This window comes from Geotrypetes seraphini, chromosome 4 (genome assembly GCF_902459505.1).
Source record: "Geotrypetes seraphini chromosome 4, aGeoSer1.1, whole genome shotgun sequence".
Classification (NCBI taxonomy): Eukaryota; Metazoa; Chordata; class Amphibia; order Gymnophiona; family Dermophiidae; genus Geotrypetes; species Geotrypetes seraphini.
The window spans coordinates 153,129,382-153,152,089 of NC_047087.1; the positions used below are offsets into that span (position 1 = coordinate 153,129,382).

The 22,708-nt window shown below is 49.7% G+C and overlaps 1 protein-coding gene across 12 annotated transcripts in view; it reads left to right on the top strand.

Annotated features, from left to right (window-relative positions):
• C4H16orf70 (chromosome 4 C16orf70 homolog) overlaps nucleotides 1-22,708 on the top strand; it is a 1,667,531-nt gene that overhangs the window by 1,106,615 nt on the left and 538,208 nt on the right. For all 12 annotated transcript variants that reach the window (XR_004539236.1, XR_004539235.1, XM_033942210.1 and 9 more), the window contains one exon: nucleotides 1,614-1,657. Coding sequence is in view for 10 of the 12 variants with exons in the window: in XM_033942210.1 (XP_033798101.1) it covers nucleotides 1,614-1,657 (44 nt within the window). In the remaining 2 variants the exon portion in view is untranslated. The remainder of the gene's footprint in view (nucleotides 1-1,613; nucleotides 1,658-22,708) is intronic.

Below are 22,708 nucleotides of genomic sequence, written 5' to 3' on the forward strand. Positions count from 1 at the left end.
TGTGATATACAGGCCTCCTTCACAGACGGAAAAAGTAGCTAGAGATTTAATAGTAGACATTCAGAATATATCTAAAAAAGGGAAAGTCTTGCTAATAGGTGATTTTAACATGCTGGATGTTGATTGGGGCTACTGGAGGGAGGTTTGCTGCTCTTGCTGGGAGGGTGGGAGCGTGATAGGGACCGGGCCGGCTATGCACCCCCCCTAAGACTGCACCCGGGGCGGACCGCTCCCCCTCACACCCCCCCCCCCCCGCTTGGGTGTGATTGTATGTCATGATCTTAAGGTGGCCAAACAGGTTGAAAAGGTGACGCGAAAGCTAGAAGGATGCTAGGTTGCATAGGGAGAGGTATGGCCAGTAGGAAAAATGAGGTATTGATACCTCTATATAAGACTCTGGGGAGACCTCATTTAGAATATTGTGTACAATTCTGGAGGCCGCACCTTTAAAAAGATATAAAAATGATGGAGTCGTTCCAGAGGAAGGCTACTAAAATGGTGTGTGGTCTTCATGATAAGGCGTATGGGGACAGACTTAAAGATCTCAATCTGTATACTTTGGAGGAAAGGCAGGAGAGGGAAAATATGATAGAGACATTTAAATACGCATGAGTCGAGTCTCTTCATTTGAGAGGAAACTGCAATGAGAGGGCATAGGATGAAGTTAAGAGGTGACAGGCTCAGGAGTAATCTGAGGAAATACTTTTTTACAGAAAGGGTAGTAGATGCATGGAACAGTCTCCCATAAGAGGTGGTGGAAACAGACTGTGGCCTGGAATAGGCACGTGGGATCTCTCAGAGAGAGAAAGAGATAATGGGTACTATGGATGGGCAGACTAGATGGGACATTTGGCCTTTATCTGCCGTTATGTTTCTATGTTTCTAACTTAACTATGAAATATCAAGTTGATGCTGTGGTCCGAAAGGGTTTCTTCATGTTATGGAAATTGCGCACGCTCAGGTCTTATTTCGATGCTTCAGCATTCTGATCCCTAAGCCAGTCTCTGGTCTTCAGCCAGCTTGACTCTTCTAATATAATATACCTTGTTGGCCTCAAGAAAAACATTTCAAGATTGCGTATTATTCAGAATACTGCAATTAAACATATACAACCAAAAGAAATACTATCATGTTATTCCTTTATACCGAGATTCTCACTTGCTTCCTGTGAAAGCGCGCGTTATTTTCAAATTAGGCTGCTTCTACTACAAAGTTGCTACTGGTTGAGCACCACAGTATCTGATTGATCTATTTGTCTTTTCATTACAGAAGAACCCCTTGAAAAACTCACACTTTCTTTGTCTTTTCACCAGCTAATGGCTGTAAATACAAAAAATTCCATGAGCGTCTATTCTCTTTTGAAGCTGTTTTTTACAATTGTGATTTCAGGCACCTCTTTTCCATCTCTCATTCATATCTTCAGTTTAGAAAGCAATTAAAAACTTATCTTTTTAATAAGTTCATAGGTAACTAGTTTTTTTCTACTTGCTTATTCCTTTGTATTTTTATTACTCTCTTGTGAACTGCATTGAACTTCCTGATTATGCGGTCTAGAAATTGGTTTATTGTATTGTAAAATTCACCTAAAATAAAATGTTTTTTTCTATTTGCAGAAAGTGCTGCTATACAGACAGAAATATGCACAACCTACAGCAAGGTGAGACTTCAAGTTTCAGGAAAAATATTGGAATTTAGGGAGGATGAAGTTATCAACATGGACTACCGTTAAGACAGGTTAATGGTAAAATACAATAACATGCCTTAAGTAATAGCCCACGTTGATAACTAAGCCACTTAGGTGGAAAGTGATCAATGTGGACTACCATTAAGATGGGTTATTATACTTTAACCTGAGTTATTAAAATATCTATATAAGAAACACATCACATCACAGTGAAAACTCCAGAAGTCTTTGGTAAAACAGAGGAATTGTTAATTTTCTTCCTGGCCAGAAAGGATGTCCAATTTGCATCAAAAGAATGACAAAGTAGGCACACCAAGTTCAATACATCAATTGTTTTTATAGTTACATCACACATTTCTTAATCCCTCCTGCCTGCCTAATCATTGGATGTAGCAAGGGCTGTTCACAACCTATCAAATCCTTTCTTGACTACTTCCTGTCTCCCTGCCCCTAATTACTTTTCCCACTACTCTTATTACTCAGACCTCTGACTCTAGTTACAATTGCCCATATTTGGGCACTTATTCTTCCCCTCACATGCTTGCCCCTCATGTTACGTACTTAGGCTGGTTACTTGAACAATAGCTCCTGTGGTTAGTTATGCTGAGCCATTGGATTCTATATTTTGCTTGACTGTAGGCATTGTGTTCATACAGTATCAAATATTATCCTAGGAATGCCCCCCTCCCTTCTTCAGATTCAGCAATAATTCTTACAGCTATTAAACAAATTCTCTCTACTGGAATTTATGGGTTATTACATTCTGCAACAATTAACATCAATTATAACCTTATTAAGGTTATTTCTATTTCACTTCTCACATTTATTTTGCTGCATTAAGATACTAGCATGGGTTTTACCTCATATTAAATGTTAGCCAGTGTGTTAAAACAGCCAGTGTGTTAAAAATTCCACAAAAGCTGGTAGAGATGGAAAGTAGGTGTGACTAGGGCAGAACAGAAATGTGGCAATCAGTGACACCTAGCATATGGGTCATGATCACACATTAGCTGTCAAGACTGCTGTTGTAAATACTGCCACTTCAGAAGGAAGCAGTAGATACAGCAGAGCAATTAGCAGTATGATAGTATAGCTGCCTTGGGCTGCTTCTGCTTTATGCCCCTCCCATTCAGCTCCCCTCTCCCCCCCCCCCTAAATACCCACTCAAATCCCCCTAAGGGCATTTCCCCCTTTCTGCAGCCATACTCCTCCAACCAGCCCTCCCCTCCTTTCCCCTCCCAGATTCTCTCCAAATTCATACAACTTACCCCAGGGGTCAGTTATTGGGTCTGGACAGAAGTATCCTCCATTTGCTCCTGCCCAGCATAGCTGTAGATTCAAAATAGCAGCTGCTGACCTCAGGCAGTAGTACTACATGATTACCACCAGGGGTCAGCAGCCTCCATTTTTCCTCTCGTGTTTTCCTTGACAAGTTGTTCCAGGAAACAATCACCTATAGTTTCCAGGAACAGTGTAGTTACATACCTGTAACTTAGGTTCTCTGTGGACAGCAGGATAGTCAGTCCCAACAGCTCCCAATTTGCGGATAAGCTCTCCAATAGCTCAGAGAGATTTTTTTTTTCTCTCTCTCTCTGAGCACATGCAGTGCCCGGGCCCCACTGGGCATGCCCGAGCACTACCCATTTCCCCCTGCATCCCCCTAATCCCCAGGATGTTCCTATCTGTGGCCAGGTCGGCCGTATGGTGAGGCGGATGGGTTGTCCACGGAGAATCTACGTTACAGGTAAGTAACTACACTTTCTCCTAGGACAAGCAGGATGAGCCAGCCATATATGGGTGACTCCCTAGCTGAGGGATGTACCGATTGGATCTATGCCTTAGCGCTCTGTGCATCCCTCATCTGGCTGTGGAGGCCATGCCGGGCAGGGTAATCGGACAAAGCAGGTTAAGTTGTGCAAACAAGGTTTTTGATAAAGTGCTGTGTTAACTGGGCAATAATACTCACAGAACAGTGAAACTGGTCAATAACAATCAATGAACAGTGAGAAACCAACTGGTCAACAGTGACAATTCATACTTGCATGTGACTATTCATACTTGCATATTCAACATTCAGTCTAGACAGGCATTACTGGAAGACCTATTTAATCAATATCTATAACACCCTACTTGATCAATGTTTGTCAAGGCTGTGCTAGTGATTACTGTCCCTTCCGAGAGGGAAGGGCCGCTTGCAAGACTGTTCAGCCGAATGCATTTGGGGCGTGGAATGCTATGTCGAGGCAGTAGTGCTTGGTGAAGGTGTGCATGGAGGACCAAGTGGTTGTATCGCAGCTGTCCTCTATTGGTGTGTGGTGTAGATGAGCTGGAGTGGTGGCTACGGTTCTGAGCTGGTGGGCATGGACTCCCACCAGCAGTTCATATTGCGCTCTTCTATAGGTGAAGGAGATGCAATGGGATATCCAGCGCGAGAGCGTGCGTTTTGTGACTGGCAGTCCTGGTCTGTTTTGGTCGTAGGAGACGAACAGTTGTGAGGTTTGTCTGGTCCATTGCGTCCTGTTGATGTAGGTAATCAGGGCCCACACACAGTCCAGGAGGTGTCACTGAGGTGGCTGTGAGCCTCCCTGTGGGGGGATGTAGAGTGCAGGGAGGATGATAGACTGGTTGATGAGGAACGCTGAAGCCACCTTCGGCAAGAATGAGGGGTGGGTTCTGAGCACCACCCTGTCCTCATGGAGGAGTGTGTCGGGGGGGGGGGGGGGATGGACCAGGGCCTGGATCTCGCTGGTACATCTGGCCGACGCGATGGAGGTCAGGAAGTGGGTTTTCCAGACAAGGAATCTGGGATCTGCCTCCCCCAAAGGTTCAAAGGGGTCGAGAGTGAGCTGATGAAGCACCAAGTTGAGGTCCCATCCGGGCAGTGGTGGTCTGACCAGTGGGTGCAGATTGGACAGTCCCTTCATGAATTTTGCGATTACTGGGTGCCCCGACACTGGTGTGTTGTCTAAGCCAGTGTGGTACACTGCGATCACACTTAGGTGGACCTTGATGGAAATGGGTTTTAGGCCCTCCTGAGATAAGCTCAGTAGGCACTGCAGGATGTCCGGTATGGGGCAGTTGTAGGGATCTCGCTGCGTGCCTGTGCACCAGTAGCGAAACCTTTCTCCATTTCAACCCATAGCATTTTCTGGTTGAAGGTCTTCTGGCTGCCATAAGAATGTGCTCCACGTCTTGTGATAGGTTCATCTTCTCAACATCCATGCAGTCAGGGCTAGGGAACGCAGGTTGTGGTGGAGAGTAGAGCTCCCGTATTGTGTTATGAGATCTGCGCTGATCGGGAGGCGGAGAGGTGGGTGAACCACTATCTGTTGCCGGAACGAGAACCATGGTTGCCGGGGCCAGAATAGGGTAATCATGATCACCGTTGCTCTGTCCTGAAGGATCTTCTGCAGGACTTTGGGTATGAGAGGTGTTGGCGGGTAGGCGTATAAGAGTCCGTGGTTCCAACTCAGAGACAGACCGTCGGGGCTGAGACGGCGATGGGTCGGTCTCTTTGAGCAGAAGGTCGTGCATTTTGAGTTCAGTTCTGTTGCAAACAGGTCGATGCTCGGTGTGCCCCAGGTGCTGAAGATCGTCACCGCAGGGTTGAGAGACCACTCGTAGGGATCCAGCTGGCAGCTGAGGCTGTCTGCCAGGTCGTTCTGCTCCCCCGGGAGGTAGGTTGCCTGGATGAGGCATTGAATGGAGTTGACAAACTCCCATATGCGGCAAGTTTCCTTGCAGAGCGAGGCTAACCCTGTCCCTCCCTGCTTGTTGATGTAGTACATGGCCACTTGGTTGTGTGTTTGGATGAGGACTGTCCTGTCTGTCGCCCATTGTTTGAAGGTTTTGAGGGCATTTCCTATGGCACTGAGTTCCAGTAGGTTGATATGGAGTGAGGACGCCTGGGCAGACCATGTGTCCCCTGTGCGAAGATGGAGAAGGTGTGCCCCCAATCCATGTTTGGAGGCATCCGTGGTGACCACCAGCTGGTGAGGTGGTGGTCTGAATGATTTCCCCTTCGCTAAGTTATCTCAGGCCATCCAACAGTGAAGCGTACGCCAGAAGGTGTCGGACACGACTTGGAAGCGGAACTGATTCAGGAATGCAGGACTGGAAGTGTAACAGTGATGGGGGACTTCAACTACCCGGGAATAGACTGGAGTACGGGTCACTCCAACTGCACTAGGGAAACAGGATTTGTAGAAGCTATGAGGGACTGCTTCATGGAGCAACTAGTCAAAGAACCGACGCGAGGGGGTGCTACTCTTGACCTCATCCTAAATGGATTAGGGGGGCCTGCAAGAGGGGTAAAAGTGGGAGGACCACTAGGCAACAGTGATCACAACGCGATCAGATTCACATTAGAAAGGGGGACACCCATAGTAAGGAGGACCGCAACAACTGCGCTCAACTTCAAGAAAGGGAACTATGTTGCTATGAGGGAAATGGTGGGGAGGAAGCTCAGAAACATCTTTAGGATGGAGACTGTGGGAAGCGCCTGGACCCTATTCAGGGACACCCTGCAGGAAGCACAAAGAATGTACGTCCCCAGTTTCAGGAAAGGCTGCAAGAACAAGCGATCAAAGGACCCGATTTGGATGTCAACTGAAGTAAAGAGGGCAATAAATGACAAAAAAGTATCCTTCTGGAGATGGAAAAAGGATCCAACGGAGGAAAATCACCAGGCGCACAGGAAATGCCAAAAGGAATGCCACCGAGAGGTTAGAAAAGCGAAAGGGGAATACGAAGAGGGGCTGGCCAGGGAGGCGAAAAACTTCAAGGCATTCTTCAGTTACGTAAAGGGGATGCGACCAGCGAGAGAGGAGGTGGGGCCGTTGGACGATGGGGATAGGAAGGGAGTGATTAAGGAGGATAAAGAGGTAGCTGAGAGGTTGAACACGTTCTTCTCGTTGGTTTTCACGAGCGAAGACACATGAGCGAAGACTCAGAGGAGCTCATGAGTGGGGAACAGGCCGAAAAATTGGAGCACGTAGAGGTAAGTAAGGAGGATGTCCTCAAACAGATAGACAGGTTAAAATGCGGTAAATCACCGGGCCCGGACGGGATCCACCCAAGGGTTCTGAAGGAACTAAGACAAGAAATAGCGGGCACAATCCAGCATGTTTGCAACCTATCCTTGAAAACTGGTGAGGTACCAGAGGACTGGAAATTGGCGAATGTCACACCTATCTTCAAGAAGGGATCGAGGGGTGACCCCGGGAACTACAGGCCGGTGAGCCTGACTTCAATTATAGGGAAGATGGTGGAAGCTATGATCAAGGACGGCATTTGCGAGCACATCGAGAGGAATGGCCTACTGAGAACAAACCAGCACGGATTCTGTAAGGGAAGGTCGTGCCTAACGAACCTTCTGTACTTCTTTGAGGGAATAAGCAGTCGGGTGGACAATGGGGAACCCATAGACATCATTTACCTCGATTTTCAAAAGGCTTTCGACAAGGTGCCACATGAAAGGCTGCTTAGGAAGCTGTGGAACCACGGGGTGGGAGGGGATGTGCACAGATGGATCAAGCACTGGTTGTCGGGTAGACTGCAGAGGGTCGGAGTGAAGGGCCAATATTCTGACTGGCGGGGAGTCACAAGCGGTGTGCCACAGGGATCGGTGCTGGGGCCGTTACTCTTCAACATATTTATCAATGACCTGGAAAAGGAGGCAAAGTGCGAGATTATAAAATTTGCAGATGATACCAAACTGTGCGGCAGAGTTAGGTCCAGGGAGGAGTGTGAGGACCTGCAAAGGGACCTGGACAAGCTGGAAGACTGGGCAAACAAATGGCAAATGCGCTTTAACGTGGAAAAATGCAAAGTCATGCATATAGGGAAAAAGAACCCGTTGTTCAACTACAAATTGGGGGGGGCATTGTTGGGAGACAGCAGACTTGAGAGAGACTTGGGTGTGCTGGTGGATGCATCACTGAAGCCATCTGCACAGTGCGCAGCAGCCTCGAAAAAAGCCAACAGGATGCTGGGCATCATAAAGAGGGGCATAACAACCAGGACGCGGGAAGTCATCATGCCATTGTATCGAGCGATGGTGCGTCCACATCTGGAATACTGCGTTCAGTATTGGTCACCACACCTCAAGAAGGACATGGCGGTACTTGAGAGAGTCCAAAGAAGAGCAACGAAACTGGTAAAAGGGAACACTGCCCATACGCCGAGAGGTTGGATAGGCTGGGTCTCTTCTCTCTGGAAAAAAGGAGGCTCAGGGGAGATATGATAGAGACCTTCAAGATCATGAGGGGCATAGAGAGGGTGGATAGGGACAGATTCTTCAGACTGAAGGGGACAAGTACGAGGGGGTATTCGGAAAAACTGAAGGGAGATAGGTTCAAAACAAATGCAAGGAAGTTTTTTTTCACCCAAAGGGTCGTGGACACTTGGAATGCGCTACCGGAGGAAGTGATCAGGCAGAGTACGGTACAGGGATTCAAACAGGGATTGGACGGATTCCTGAGGGATAAAGGGATCGTGGGATACTGAGGGAGGAGCTGGGATGTAACACAAGTATAGAAAGCTAACCAGGTAATAAGTATAGAAACCCAACCAGGTCGTGCATGTGCAAGACCGGAGGGTTAGGACTTCGATGGGAAACCAAGGTGGCAAGGGAGCCCCTTCTGGTGATTCAGACAGGTCATGACCTGTTTGGGCCGCCGCGGGAGCGGACTGCCGGGCAGGATGGACCTATGGTCTGACCCGGCGGAGGCACTTCTTATGTCTTGTGTATGGGTTGGCAAATGGGTATCTAGGTGGTCAGTGGTTGGGTATGCTGGTTCCAGTGACGTCTAAGGTACCATTGCAGGGGTCTCATGTGTAGTCTGGTGTGCTGGACAACAAAGACCGCAGCCGCCATGTGGCCCATGAGACGCAGGAGGGAGTGTGCTGACGATGAGCTGCTGGCAGAGATGCGCTGGGCCAGGGATGTCATAGCATCGATCTGGCAGTCCGGTAGAAAGGCCTTGGTCTGTGTGGTGTCGATGACTGCCTCGATGAACCATCCTATGGTTGGGTATCAGGTGGGATATTTTGTAGTTTATGAGGAACCCCAGTCCTTGGAGGAGGGTTATGGTGGTTGTCAGGGCTGCCTGGGCCTCCCCTGGTGAGCGGGCCACTATCAGCCAATCGTCGAGATAGGCATACTCCCTGCAGGCGAAGATGTACTGCTGCCACAGCCACGCATTTTGTGAACACTCTTGGGGCTGTCGATAGTCCAAAGGGTAGGGCCTTGTACTGGAAGTGTCTCTCTCGAATCCTGAAGCGAAGATACTTCCTGTGGGCTGGATGGGTAGGCACATGGATGTAGGTGTCCTGTAGGTCCATAGAGGTGTTGGGCTGTATCAGGGGCAAGACTGTGCCCAGAGAGTGCATCCGGAATCGTTCCTTGTGTATGTACTTGTTGAGCTTGCAGAGATCCAGGATCGAGCGTTTGTCCTTGTCCATGGGAACGAGGAAGTTCCTGGAGTAAAAATCTCTTGGTGATCTCCTCTGGTTGGCACCGCCTCTATTGATTCTGCCTGAAGCAGGTCCTCTTCCTTGTTGCAGGAAAATTGGGTTGTTAGATGAAGGGTGCCCTGCATTGGGTCATCAGATGAAGGGTGCCCCGCCCACTCGGGGGACAGGAGTGGAGACAAATTTGGTATCCCTGCTTGATGATGCTGAGGACCCACTGGTCTGTGGTGATCCTGAGCCAAGCCTTCGCAAACAATCTGATCCTGCCTCCCCTGGCCCCTGCTGGGCCGGAAGGCGGTCAAAGGTTCTGTTTTTGTTTTGGGGATAGGGCTGCCCTTGATTGTCCCTGTCCCTCGGGCAGCGCTTGTTTGCGTAGCAGTTATATTAATGTTGCGAGCGCTGAGGCACAGACTGCTGCCAGTGTGGTGTTCTGGGCTATCACTTGGGGGCGGTGAAAGACATGTGAGGTTGGTTCCTCTGGTGTCTTCATGGGTGTGCCCAGCGTTATAAGCCGTTGGAGGCGAGGGTTTTGAGAGTGGTGCAATCATCTTTGGTGCCATTGACTGTCTCCGTAACCTTGTTCCTGAACAGGTTAACCTCTGTACATGCTGTTCATTTGCTAGAGACTCTCATCATGGAGCACCCGGGCACAAAGCTAAGCTAAGTGCTGGGCAGGAACAGCTGTTCCCCCAGTGCGGCTGGATGTTTCAAATAATTCAAAGGTTGTCTTGAAGAGGTGCTTGCTGCATTCCTCTAAATCATGGAGGAGGTATGAGATTGACTCCTGGACCGGCTTGGTGGCGAGCTGGATTCCCTGTTTTATTTTATTTATTTATTATCCCAGGACAAGCAGGCAGCATATTATCTACATGTGAGTGACATCATCCACGGAGCCCCGTCGCGGACAGCTTTTCAAGCAAACTTGATTGAAGATTTCAAGTTTGCTGGTGCTGCACCACGCATGTGTGTGCCTTCCTGCTCCACTAAAGGGCGTATCCCCTCCTCGTGGTCTTCAGTTCTTAGTTTTCTGTGGAGCCAGAAAGCCCTGTCTTTTTTCTCTCTCCTTTCAAAGTTCCTTTCTTGCACCGCGGCTTCTTTGTTTTTATTCGGGAATTTCTGTGTGGCTTTGTTTCTTGTTTTCTTGTTGAGTTCTTTCGATTTTTTCCTTTCGGTTCGGCACCGGGGGCTCCCGGTTGCCGTGGCCGCCTGACCTCGTGTGGCCGCGGCCTGTCCTTACTTATGTCCCGGCCTCTCTCTGGGTTTAAAAAGTGCTCGCAGTGCGGTCGGCTGCTTTCCCTGACCGACCCGCACCACTGGTGTATCCTGTGCCTGGGGGCTGATCATCCGACGGACTCTTGCCCCAGGTGTGCGACTTTTCAGTCCCGGGCTCTTCATCGTCGTCGGGTCCGCATGGCGGAACTTTTTGTGGTGGAGTCGGACCTCGCTTTGGCCCCGGCCTAGTTGCCCTCGGTCTCAAAGGGATCGGCGCCTTCGACCTTGAAGACCTCGGCTCCAGGTAAGTCCCCTCTTCCTCCTTCAGGGTTAGAGCTAGTGAAGAAGCCAATCTCAGAGTCTCCGGCCGTCCAGGTGGCGAATGTAGCCCTGCTGGCTTCAACGAGACCCTCCAAGCAGCCTAAGCATGCTTCCACCACTCGGGAATACTCAGTTTCGAGGTCGCCCTCGGTGAAATGCACTGCTGCACCTGATAGGCCTAGTATGGTCTCGGTGCCCATGTTCCAAGAAATGCTCAAAGCTCTGATTTCCTCGGAACTCTCCTCGGCCCTGGCTCGCTTGGCCCCGACCCTGACCGCGTGAGTGGAGCAGCCTGAGCGTTGTGTTGCAGGCCGCCGGAGCAAGGTGCGTCGGTCCCGACGTCTTTCGTCCTCGGATTCCTCGCCTCTCCCTTCGAGGCGCTCCTCGCCCTCAGGGCACCCAAGGTCGAGCCGCTAGTCTCGACGCCCCTCGACCTCATCTCGACGGATGTCGAAGCGGCCCTGGGATTCTTCCCCGAGACAGGGTCGGTCTCCGGGCCTGTGCACGGCGGGATCTCTTCGGGTCTCGGACTTGACTTTGTCCAACCCCCGGTTGTTGAGATCCCCTTCCTAGTCTGGGGCTCTGCGCCGGGAGGTGCCGGTTGCGAGGGATTCTCCCTCCTCTTCCCGTGGCTTGTCGCCTCGGCGGCGTCGGGCCTCGGTGCCTCAGTCCCCCGGGTCCTCCCCTCCTGGGACCTCGCGGCGGAAGCTATCCTCAACCCCGCCCCGTTCTCCTAGCGGGGTTTCCTCTGCTTCGGGGCATATGGACACGGATAAGCCGCCTCACTATTCTAGGGCGGCTTCGCCCTCCTTTTCTGCTGCTGTGAGGTCGCGCTCGACTACCCCTCTCGAGGGTCTGTCGGACAGCGACCCTCTTCCTTCACTCGGTTCGTTCAGGACATGGGGAAGGCTCTCCATCTTGACCTCCAGGTGGACTCCAAATACACTAAGGAGTTTTTGGAGGAGCTGGATCTTCCCGGTCCCCCTAGGGAGTCCTTGCGGCTCCCTTTGAACCTGGTTTGCTGCAGGCCTTTTTTCGCAATTTGGAAACCCTGTATGCGGTCCTGGCCATCCCGTTCAAAATGGAGTCCTGGTACCGGACTGTCCCCTGCCCGGGGTTTGAGAGGGCTCAGCTTTCCCACCAGTCTCTGATGGTGGAATCCTCTCTGAAGAAGTCTCACCCTTCCAAGGTGTCCGCTGCGGTCCCGCCGGGCAGGGAAAGGCAGACTATGGACAAGTTTGGCCGTCGCCTGTATCAGAATTCAATGATGGCGAACAGGGTCTTGAACTATAACTTTACGTTCACATCCTATCTCAAGTTCTTGGTCAAATCCTTGCCCGCCTTTCAGGATAACTTGCCCGCCCAGCACCGTGGGGAGTTTTGGCGGCTGGTGGAGGTTCTTTCGCAGCTGAGACTTTACATGTTTCACGCAGCTTAAGATGCCTTTGAACTTTTCTCCAGGGTCTCCGCCTTTGCGGTAGCCATGCGCCGCTTGGCATGGCTCCGCATTGTCAATATAGACCCCAATCTTCAGGACCGGTTGGCTAACCTTCCTTGTTTGGGGAATGAGCTCTTTGATGACTCTATCGAGGCTGCCACCAAATGCCTCTCGGAGCATGAGCACTCTTTTGCCTCCCTGGTTCGGGCCAAGCCAAAGCCCACCCCTCCCAAGGCCTATCGGATGCCCCCCCAGGCAGTATCCACAGAAGTCTACGCCGGCCTTTTCCAGGCCTCCCCCTCGGCGCCAGCAGCAGCAGAGGGCTCCCGCTAAGCCTCAGGCCCCTGCAGCGGCTAAGCCAGTGCTGTCCTTTTGACGGTCTGGGCGGGAGGGAGCTGCCCCCCTCCGCCCGGGACCTGTCTCTTCCCATCGGAGGTCGCCTTGCCGTCTTCTATCACAGCTGGGAGCGGATCACCTCGGACTCTTGGGTCCTCTCGGTCCTCAGAGGTTATTCCCTGAACTTCCGGGACAGGACAGGACAGGACTCCAGGAGGGTCTCTTTCCGCTCAGGCACAGCTTCCTTTACTCCTCTTCGAGGCCCGGGCTCTCCTCTGCCTTCGGCGGTGGAGGAGGTCCCCCCGGATCAACGGGGCTCGGGGTTTTACTCCCGGTACTTTCTGGTTCCCAAGAAGACCAGGGACCTCTGTCCCATCTTGGTCCTTCGGAAGCTGAACCGGTTCCTCGTTCGGGAAAAGTTCAGGATGCTTTCGCTTCCTATCTTGTATCCCTTGATAGACGAGGAGGACTGGTTGTGTTCCCTCGATCTGAAGGAGGCTTACACTCACGTCCCTATACATCTGGCCTGTCGCCGGTTCCTCCGGTTTCAGGTGAGGGACTTACATCTGCAATACCGGGTGCTCCCGTTCGGTCTTGCTTCATCCCCGCGGGTGTTCACGAAGTGTCTCGTGGTTGTGGCAGCAGCCTTGCGGTCGCAGGGCCTACAGATTTTCCCGTACCTCGACGACTGACTTATAAAGGCCCTGTCGAGGGAGGGGGTTATTTCAGCAACCCGTCAGACTATTATCTTCCTTCATCATCCGGGGTTCGAGGTGAACTTCCCGAAGTCCCAGCTGTGCCCCTCTCAATCTCTGCAGTTCATCGAGGCTGTCCTGGACACGGTTCGCCTCCGCTCTTTTTTGCCTCAGCCTCAACAGGATGCACTCGTACGGCTGAGTTGGCAGGTTTCCCCGAGGTCTTCGGTCTCGGCCAAGCAGATGATGATCCTCTTGGGACACATGGTCTCCACCGTTCATGTTCGCCCTTTGCCAGATTGCATCTTCGGGTCCCTCAGTGGACTCTGGCGTCTCAGTGGCGGCAGGACGGGATCCCACTTCTCAACACGTTGTGGTGACTCCCTCTTTGAAACGCTCGCTCCGTTGGTGGACCAACTCTTCCAATCTTTCCAGCGGATTGCTCTTTCTCATTCCTCCACATTGGAAGATCCTCACGACGGACTCCTTGGCGTACGCCTGGGGGGCTCACCTCGATGTCTTCGGACTCAGGGTCTCTGGTCGGAAGCGGACCGCCGCTGCCACATCAATCTGTTGGAGCTCCGGGCCATTTATCTCGCAGTGATGGCTTTCCGTCATCTGCTGCAGGATCAGGTCGTCCTGGTGCGCACCAACAATCAGGTGGCGATGTATTATGTCAACAAGCAAGGGGGAACGGGTTCTGTGTCCCTTTGCAAGGAAGCTCTGCGTCTTTGGCAGTGGGCGTTACACCACAACATTTTCCTTCGAGCGGTTTACATCCAGAGCGAGCACAACTGTCTGGTGGACAGGTTGAGTTGCCTTCTTCAGGTGCACGAGTGGTCAATTCATTCCCAGACTCTGCGCCAGATGTTTCTTCGGTGGGGGACTCCTCAGATAGATCTGTTCGCCTCGCCTCTCAACCACAAGTTACCTCACTTCTGTTCGAGGATCTAGTCCCCAGATCGTCTGGAGGCCGATGCTTTCCTTCTGGATTGGTCGGGCAGGTTCCTTTATGCGTTCCCTCCCTTTCCCTTGATTCTAAGGACGCTTGTGCATCTCAAGTCGGCCGGGGCCACGATGATTTTGATCGCTCCTTGGTGGCCTCGGCAGCCGTGGTTTTTCTTTCTTCTTCAACTGAGCATCAGGGAACCTCTGCTGCTGCCTGTATTTCCTTCTCTGCTTTCTCAGAGTCGGGGTTCACTGCTGCATCCCAATCTGCAGTCTCTGCACTTGACGGCTTGGTTCCTTTCCACTTGACTCTTCCTTTTGAGTTATCCCAGTCGGTCAGGGATGTTCTGGAAGCTTCTCGGAAGGCTTCTACTAGAAAGTGTTATTCTCAGAAGTGGACGCGGTTCGCCACATGGTATGCTTCGCATCGTGTGAATCCCGTGTCTGCCTCTTTGCCTTCGGTTTTGGATTATTTGTTTTCGTTGTCACGATCTGGCCTCAAAACTACTTCTATTCGAGTCCACCTTAGTGTGATTGCTGCCTTTCATTAGCAGCTTGACGGGAAATCGCTCTCGGTCCATCCTGTGGTGTCTCGGTTTATGCGGGGTCTCTTGAATGTCCATCCTCCTCTCAAGCCTCCCCTTGTAGTGTGGGATCTTAATGTGGTTCTGGCTCAATTGATGAAACCTCCCTTTGAGCCCATGGCTACTACCCATCTGAAGTTCCTGACTTGGAAGGTGATGTTCCTGATTGCTCTCACTTCTGCTCACAGGTCAGTGATCTGCAGGCTCTGGTTGCGGATCCGCCTTTTACTGTTTTTCATCATGAAAAGGTGGTCCTGCGTACTCATCCTAAGTTTTTGCCTAAGGTGGTGTCCGATTTCCACCTTAATCAGTCTATTGTCCTTCCCGTGTTTATCCCTAAGCCGCATTTTCATCCTGGTGAGGTGGCGCTTCACACTCTTGACTGTATGCGGGCGTTGGCTTTCTATCTCCAACGCACCCAGTCTCATCGGAAGGTTCCTCAACTTTTCTTGTCCTTTGATCCCAATTGGTTGGGCCCTCCTGTTTCCAAACACACCTTGTCCAACTGATTGGCCGCTTGTATTTCCTTCTGCTACGCTCAGGCTGGTCTCTCGTTGCATGGTCAGGTCACGGGGCATAAAGCCGAGCGATGGCAGCTTCTGTCGCTTTCCTCAGATCTACGCCAAATGAGGAGATCTGCAGGGCTGCCACTTGGTCTTCGGTTCATACCTTCACCTCTCACTACTGTCTGGATACTTTGTCCAGGAGTGACGGCCGGTTTGGCCAGTCGGTTTTGCGTAACCTGTTTTCTTGAATTGCCAACTTCCCTCTGTCCCTTTTTGGTTAGCTTGGAGGTCACCCACATTTAGAGAATATGCTGCCTGCTTGTCCTGGGATAAAGCACAGTTACTTACCGTAACAGGTGTTATCCAGGTACAACAGGCAGATATTCTCGCAATCCTCCCACCTCCCGGAGGTTGGCTTCTTTGCTAGCTATCTAAACTAAAGACTACGAGGAGGGGATGTGCCCTCTAGTGGAGCAGGAAGGCACACACATGCGTGGTGCAGCACCAGCAAACCTGAAATCTTCAATCAAGTTTGCTTGAAAAGCTGTCCGCGACGGGGCTCTGTGGATGACGTCACCCACATGTAGAGAATATCTGCCTGCTGTCCCTGGATAACACCTGTTATGGTAAGTAATTGTGCTTTTTCTCTGTATGGCCTCCTGATAAAGCAGCATCTGGAACTGGTGCGCAGCAATTAGTGCGCTCAGCATTGTGCCCTCGTAGGTCTTTTTCCCCGTGGAATCCAAGGTTTTCAGGTCCTTCCCTGGCAGGGCGTTGAAGGGGGGATCATGCTGTCCTGTTTCTCTTAAAGTGCCGAGGCTACCGCAATGTACTTGTGTGGCAGCTGTGGGTTGTCGAACCCCATGGTCAGAAGGATCTGGTACTTCACTTCCAGTCTCCTTGATGTTGGTTGCCCTGAGGAGGGAGTCTGCCAAATCTTGTATCTGCAGTCCAGGAGGTTCTTGTGGACTGGAATCACCACCGCCTGCCTGGAGTAGTCCAGGCATTGTAGTAATCTGTCTTGGGTACAGATGGTCCACTCACATGGATCTTGAGAAGGGCTGTGAGTTTCTGGAGGAAACTGCCTTGTTTGTTTGTTTTTTATTTTTTTTTGGGGGGGGGTTATTATAATTATTTATATATTTATTTTTGCGGGTGACTTAGGGCGTGGCTGAAGGCTGGTTTGTACTTGTTCCTTCATTGCTTGGGTGCATGGCATGCACCTGGAACACGCTATGCTGTTATGCGTGGCTTTCTCTAAAGGGGGACATTGTGGGGAGTGTTGCCCGCTGAGAGAAGAGCTGGGTCAGCAGGAGGATTAACTGCTGCTGCTGGTCCAACCCTGGTGGTTCGCAGGTTCATGTGCTGCTCCGCTTGACTGGGTGGCTCCATGTACCCCGCCGACATTTTCTGTCCTTCTTGAGAGGGGGAGGTGAGCCTGCAGAGAGGGGGCAGGATGCACCCCTGCATCTGTGCCAGTGTCCATGGATGCATTTCCCACTGTGCCTGGAGGCAGGGGAAGAGGAGTGGTGATGGTGCCTCCTGTATGGGCTTCTCCTGCTATGATTGTAAATTCTGAGCAGGAATTGTCAAATGTATGTTAAAATGTACAGCGCTGCGTATGCCTTTCAGCGCTATAGAAATAATAAATAGTAGCAGTGTTACCTCAATGAGACTGTGAGCTGTGGAAAAGCACTTTCTTCCCAGTTTCTGAGGCTGAGAAGTTTTAACCTCCACTTTTGGGGAGGCGTAGTCTGACATGCCGCATCAATGATGATGTCAGTACCCATACTCTGTGAAGAGCTCCCCGGGACTGCCCCTGTTGCTGGAGAGGAAGGGAAAGTCTATGCTGCAATTGGTTGCCAGCGATTTCCATCATGGCTGGTTGCTGAGACAGGGAAGAGGGACACTTCTGGGTTTGGTTGCCCACTGCCCTGCACATGGTTGAACTCCGGAGCTTAATGGAGTTCTCAGAGAGGGGAAAAGTACTAAGAGGCAGACACCAGGGGGGTTTTCAGGGAGGTGGGAGAGGTCTGCAAGTCCCCAAGAGAGAAAGAAGCATTGAGTTTCTTTTTTTTTTTCTTCAGATCAGGAGGTGGGAGGGTCAGAGCCCTCGTGGCTATCAGAAGTTTCCCAAAGCAGGCAGATAGGGGAAACTGCTATCGGCTGCATACAGGGACTTACCTTGATCGGCTGCATGCAGGGACTCAGGGCAGGGTGCAGACGGGGGGAGTTGCTGAGCCAGGGCATCCTGAAGGCTCCTTACCCCTGATGATTTTACATCCCCCATTGCTGCATTCCGATCAGGTTGGCTTATGCAGACTGATTCTCAGGCTTCACTCCTTTCCATGGAGTTTCTCAGTGCCCTCTTCCTCAGTTAGAGCGCTCATGAAAACAGGTGGGCACAATTCCAGGAGGGCTGGTTCGGCTTACTTGCATGCGGTTACAGGCAAGCACAATGTAAGCAACACTGGTCCTCGCACAATGTAAGCAACACTGGTTCTCGTGCACCGGATCCAATCAGTGGACGCACAATTCATAAGGATCCAGTGCATTCATCCTTCTCCTGCAACCCAGGCATTTCTTTGGTGATTCAGGCATCTTCGAGGTGATGAGTAGAAAAGTTGTAATGGAGAGCTGTAGAAAATCCGACTGATGGGAACAGGCGGAGACTAAAGACTGGGGATTAGGGGGAAGCAGGGGGAAATGGGTAGTGCTTGGGCATGCCCAGTGGGGCCCGGGCACTGCACGTGCTCAGAGAAAAAAAAATCTCTCTGAGCTATTGGAGAGCTTATCCTCAAATTGGGAGCTGTTGGGACAACACCCATATGTGGCTGACTCATCCTGCTTGTCCTAGGAAAATTGGTCTCTTTAGCACAGCCAGCGGTGCCAAGGTTCCATTCTATCCTCGGATAGTTGAAGTCGCCCATGATAACTGCGTTGCCTCCCTTGCAGTTGCATTTAATCTCATCAGTCATTTCTCCATCAATTTCTTCGGACTGCCCTGAGGGTCAGTAGTAGATGCCTATCTTCATTTCTGGTCCATTTGTTCCTGGAATTTTGACCCATAGAGACTCTAACTTATCTGTCTGTTGTGGCATGTTCTCTCCAGTAGATTCAATTCCCTCTTTGACGTATATGGCAATGCCTCCTCCTTTTTGAGTCACTCTGTCTCTGTGGTATAGTTTGTATCCCAGTAGCACTGTGTCACAGACATTTTCATCAGTCCTCCATGTTTCCATGATGCCATTGATGTCAACGTTATGCTTTTGTGCCACAGCTTCTAATTCACCCATCTTATTTCTAAGGCTCCTTCCATTCATGTACATACACTTGAATTTGCCGCCTGTTTCCTTCTTGCGTGTCCTTCCCTCTTGTGTCCCTTTCGGTCTGTCTTGTCTGTGATCTGGTGAGTCTTCCCCTCTATCTTCCTGCATGGTATCCTCTGGGTATACCGGTTCCCGAATCATCGACTCTCTCTCTCGGTCAACTGTCAGCTTTCCCGTTCTTCCTAGTTTAAAAGCTTCTCAACTTGCAAGTAGCCTCGTTCCCTCTCTGCTGAGGTGGAGTCCGTTCTTCCTGTATAGCTTGCTCTTCCCCAGAACATCGTCCAGTTGCACACGAAGTGGAATCCTTCTTCCTCACACCAGCTTTAGCTTCTACTAGCAACCAGTGTAGTTTCACAACATAAAGGCTTATTCTTCCTTAGATTTTTGCCTAAAAAATCAACCAGATGGCTGCATTTTTTATTGTCTCATTTTTTTAAGTAACTTCTAATAACATTCCACATACAACACATTAAAATAATCCAGCTAAGACAGCATCAGTGTTTGGATCATAAGCTTAACTTGCTGAGTCTCAAAATATTTTTGATACTTCTAAATCTTAGAAGAATCAAAGGATTTTAAAAAATTATATGAGCACCTGAGCTTCTATTTACAAACTACTATCTACAATGACCCTGTGAGGAAATGCATTTTTATATCTTTGCTTATGCAGATCCATTATGGGGCTAATTTTAAAAAATGACTTAAAATGCCTTTTACAAAATTACACTCCCCCCATAGAGTAGTCTTGGTTGGGGGAGGAATTTAGCGGAGCAGAGTCATGAAGGAGCAGCAGTGGGATTTGAAGCTTAACTTGATTCTCAGTCCACTGCTCTAGCCTTAGCCTACTCCTACAGAAGCCTGGGGATAAGAAAAAGAAGGGGACAGGGAGAGGAATGAAAGGGAACAAGAACAGGGGATAAATAAGCAAAAGCAGGAGTTGAGTAGAGGGAAATAGAGCAGCTTTTAAACTAGAAACTGGGAGTGTGACTGGAGGGTATGAATGGATGGGTGTGTGTGGAGTTCGTTGGTTAGGATGAGATTCAATTCTGTGGGTGGGTGGTAGGGTTCGGTTGTCTTGTTTACTACTTGCTGAGCGGCATAAGAACACAGCTTGCTCAGCATTCTCTTTTCTTTCTTGCTGGTTTCGGGTTAGGAGTTTGTGATTAGGAGTGGGGGGGTTTGGGGGGATTCTTTGGGGGAGAGGGGAAAAATTGTTTGGTTGTACGTTTGGTGATCTCGACCTTGTGCTGTATTGAGTATTTACTGATAGTGCACCAATAAAACATGATTTATACTAAACTAGAAACTGGGGGAAGGCTGATAGTTGCTCAAAAGAGCATGGTTCGGGACAAGGTATTTTTAAAAGATATCATCTTAAAAGGGAAGACTGAGCATCCTGATAGTGAGATTGCAATACAGGCCGCAGTAGACTAGATTTCCTTAAAAACAGTGCAGGCTGATTTTAAAGATTGCAAATTATCTATGCCAGTGTTTTTCAACCTTTTTACACCTGTGGACCAGCAGAAATGAAAGAATTATTTTGTGGACCGGCAAGCTACTAGGACTAAAATTTTAAAAACCCCATTTACGCCCCATCTCCGCGAGTTGGTCCCCGCAAACCATCTGATCCCATTTGCACAAGCTGCAGTTATGATTTAATATTGAACGTATTTTATTAAAGTATAAAAAGAAACAATATTCTGAACAATTGTGATTTTATAAATACAAATATATAGAGCACGGACCAACAAAACCCCTGTATCCCCTCCCCTTCACATATATCCCCTCTACTATCAAGAAAACTGAACAAACCAAGTTATAGAATGCTACATAAAAATATCATGCTAACAGAATACTGCAGTCCTCAGTTATGTCTCTACCAGGATATATATTTCAAATCTGATATATTCTAATGACAAAATAGAAATAAAATTATTTTTTTTCTACCTTTTTGTTGTCTCTGGTTTCTGCTTTCATCTTCTTTTCCTTCCAGCGTCTGCCCTGTCTCTTCAATCCAGCATCTGCGCATTCCATCCAATGTCTGCCCTCTCCCCCTTCCATATGTATCTGACTTCTTTCTATGCCCCTCTCCATCCAGCCTGTGCCTCCTCTCTCCTTTTTACATCATTCATTCCAGCTTCACTGCCTTCTTCATTTTTATCTCTCCTACACCAGATCTAACATCTTTATCCCTCTCTCATTTTTCTGCTGACCCCTTTTCCAGCATCAATGTCTCTCTACTTTCTCATTCCTCTCTCTCCCATTTCCCTCATCTGATCTCTCCATTCCACCCTGACCCCCTTCCTGTCCTGTAATCTCCCTGCCAGCTGTTTCCTTCCTTTTTTCTTTCTCCCTTCCCTCCTTTTTTTCTTTCTCCCTTCCCTCCTTCCTTTTTTCCTTCTCCCTTCCCTCCTCCCTCTATCCAACATTAACTCTCTTCCCATCCCTTTCCCTCCTCCCCTCCCAGCAGCATCTCTCCTTCTAACTCCCTCCAAGTCCAGTAACAGCTCTCCCTTTATCCAGCAGCTTCTCAGCCTCCTACAGTGGCTTCCTCCCCTTCCAGCAGCTCTCAATACTTGCCTGCAGGAAGTTGCCAGTAAATCACTTCCCTGGCAAGTAGGAGAACTGGTGAGAGGGGAGACAGCCACTGTGAAGGCTCCCTAGGATCTTGCTCGCACACGCTGACCATCTCCCTCCACCTGCACCTGTATCTACAGCTCTCTCCGTTCTACTTGCAACTTCTCCGCGGTCCTCTTCAGCAACTTGGCAGGGGTGGCGATCAAGACAGGCTGCCGACATCGGGACCTTCACTCTCTGAGTCCCGCCTATTTTATTTCAACTTCCTATTTCCTAACAGGTGAGACTCAGAGAGGGAAGGCCCCGACGTTGGCAGCCTGTCTTGATCGCCTGAGGCTGGGAGGAACAGCAGTCAGGAACCGCAGTTGGGAGGAACCGCAGTCGGCAGGAAATTTAACTGCCGACTTGATCTCGCCGGCCCTGTGTAGATTGGCAGAAATTTTCTGCAGACCGACACCGGTCCGCGGACCGACGGTTGAAGAACAGTGATCTATGCCGACTGCTGAGCATATTGTAAATAGATATGACAAAACACTGTTTGGAATGTCTATATGCAAATGCCAGAAGCCTAAGAAATAAGATGGGAGTTAGAATATATTGTACTAAATGAAAAGATAGATATTAGAGAATGACACGGGGAAAAATTTGTCTCCATCTCCGTCCCGTCCCCGGGAGCTTGGTCACTGTTACCTTCCCATCCCCGCAAGCTCGGTCCCCGTAACCGTCCCTTCTCTGCGAGCTCGGGCCCCGTCCCCGCAAACCATCTGATCCCATCCACACAAGCCTCAAATAGTTTTATACTGAACTTATTTTATTAAAGTATAAAAAGAAACAATATTCTGTACAATTGTCATTTTATAAATCAAAGTTCTGGCTGCTGAACTAGAGAAAGAGATGTTCAGCTGGCAGGGCTTTGTTTATAAATGTTTATCAACACAACTAATATACTACTTTATCCTAAAGCAAAAAAAAAGAAAAGAAAAATAATTTTTTTTTTCTACCTTTGTTGTCTGGTTTCTGCATTCCTCATCTTCCTTCCTTCCATCTCTCCCTCCACCCCCATCTTCTTCCCTCTGCTACCCCATAGTCTGGCATCTCTCTCTTCCCCAGTTCCCTTCATCATCTTCTCCCCTCTCTATCTTTCCCATTTCCCTTCATTGTCTTCTCCCCACTCTCTCTCATCCCTAGTTCCCTTCAGCATCTTCTCCCCACTCTCTCTTCCCCAGTTCTCTTAAATGTCTTCTCCCTTCTCTCTTCCCCAGTTCCCTTCAGCGTCTTCTTCCCACTCTCTCTCTTCCCCAGTTCCCTTCAGCATCTTCTCACCACTCTCTCTTTCTTCCCCAGCTCCCTTCAACATCTTTTCACCACTCTCTTTCTTCCCCAGTTCCCTTCAATATCTTCTCCCCACTCTCTCTCTTCCCCAGTTCCCTTCAACATCTTCTCCCTACTCTCTCTCTTCCCCAGTTCCCTTCAACATCTTCTCCCTACTCTCTCTCATCCCCAGTTCCCTTCAACATCTTCTCCCCACGCTCTCTCTTCCCCAGTTCTCTTCAGCATCTTTTCCCCTCTCTCTCTTCCCCAGTTTCCTTCAGCACCTTTCCCCTC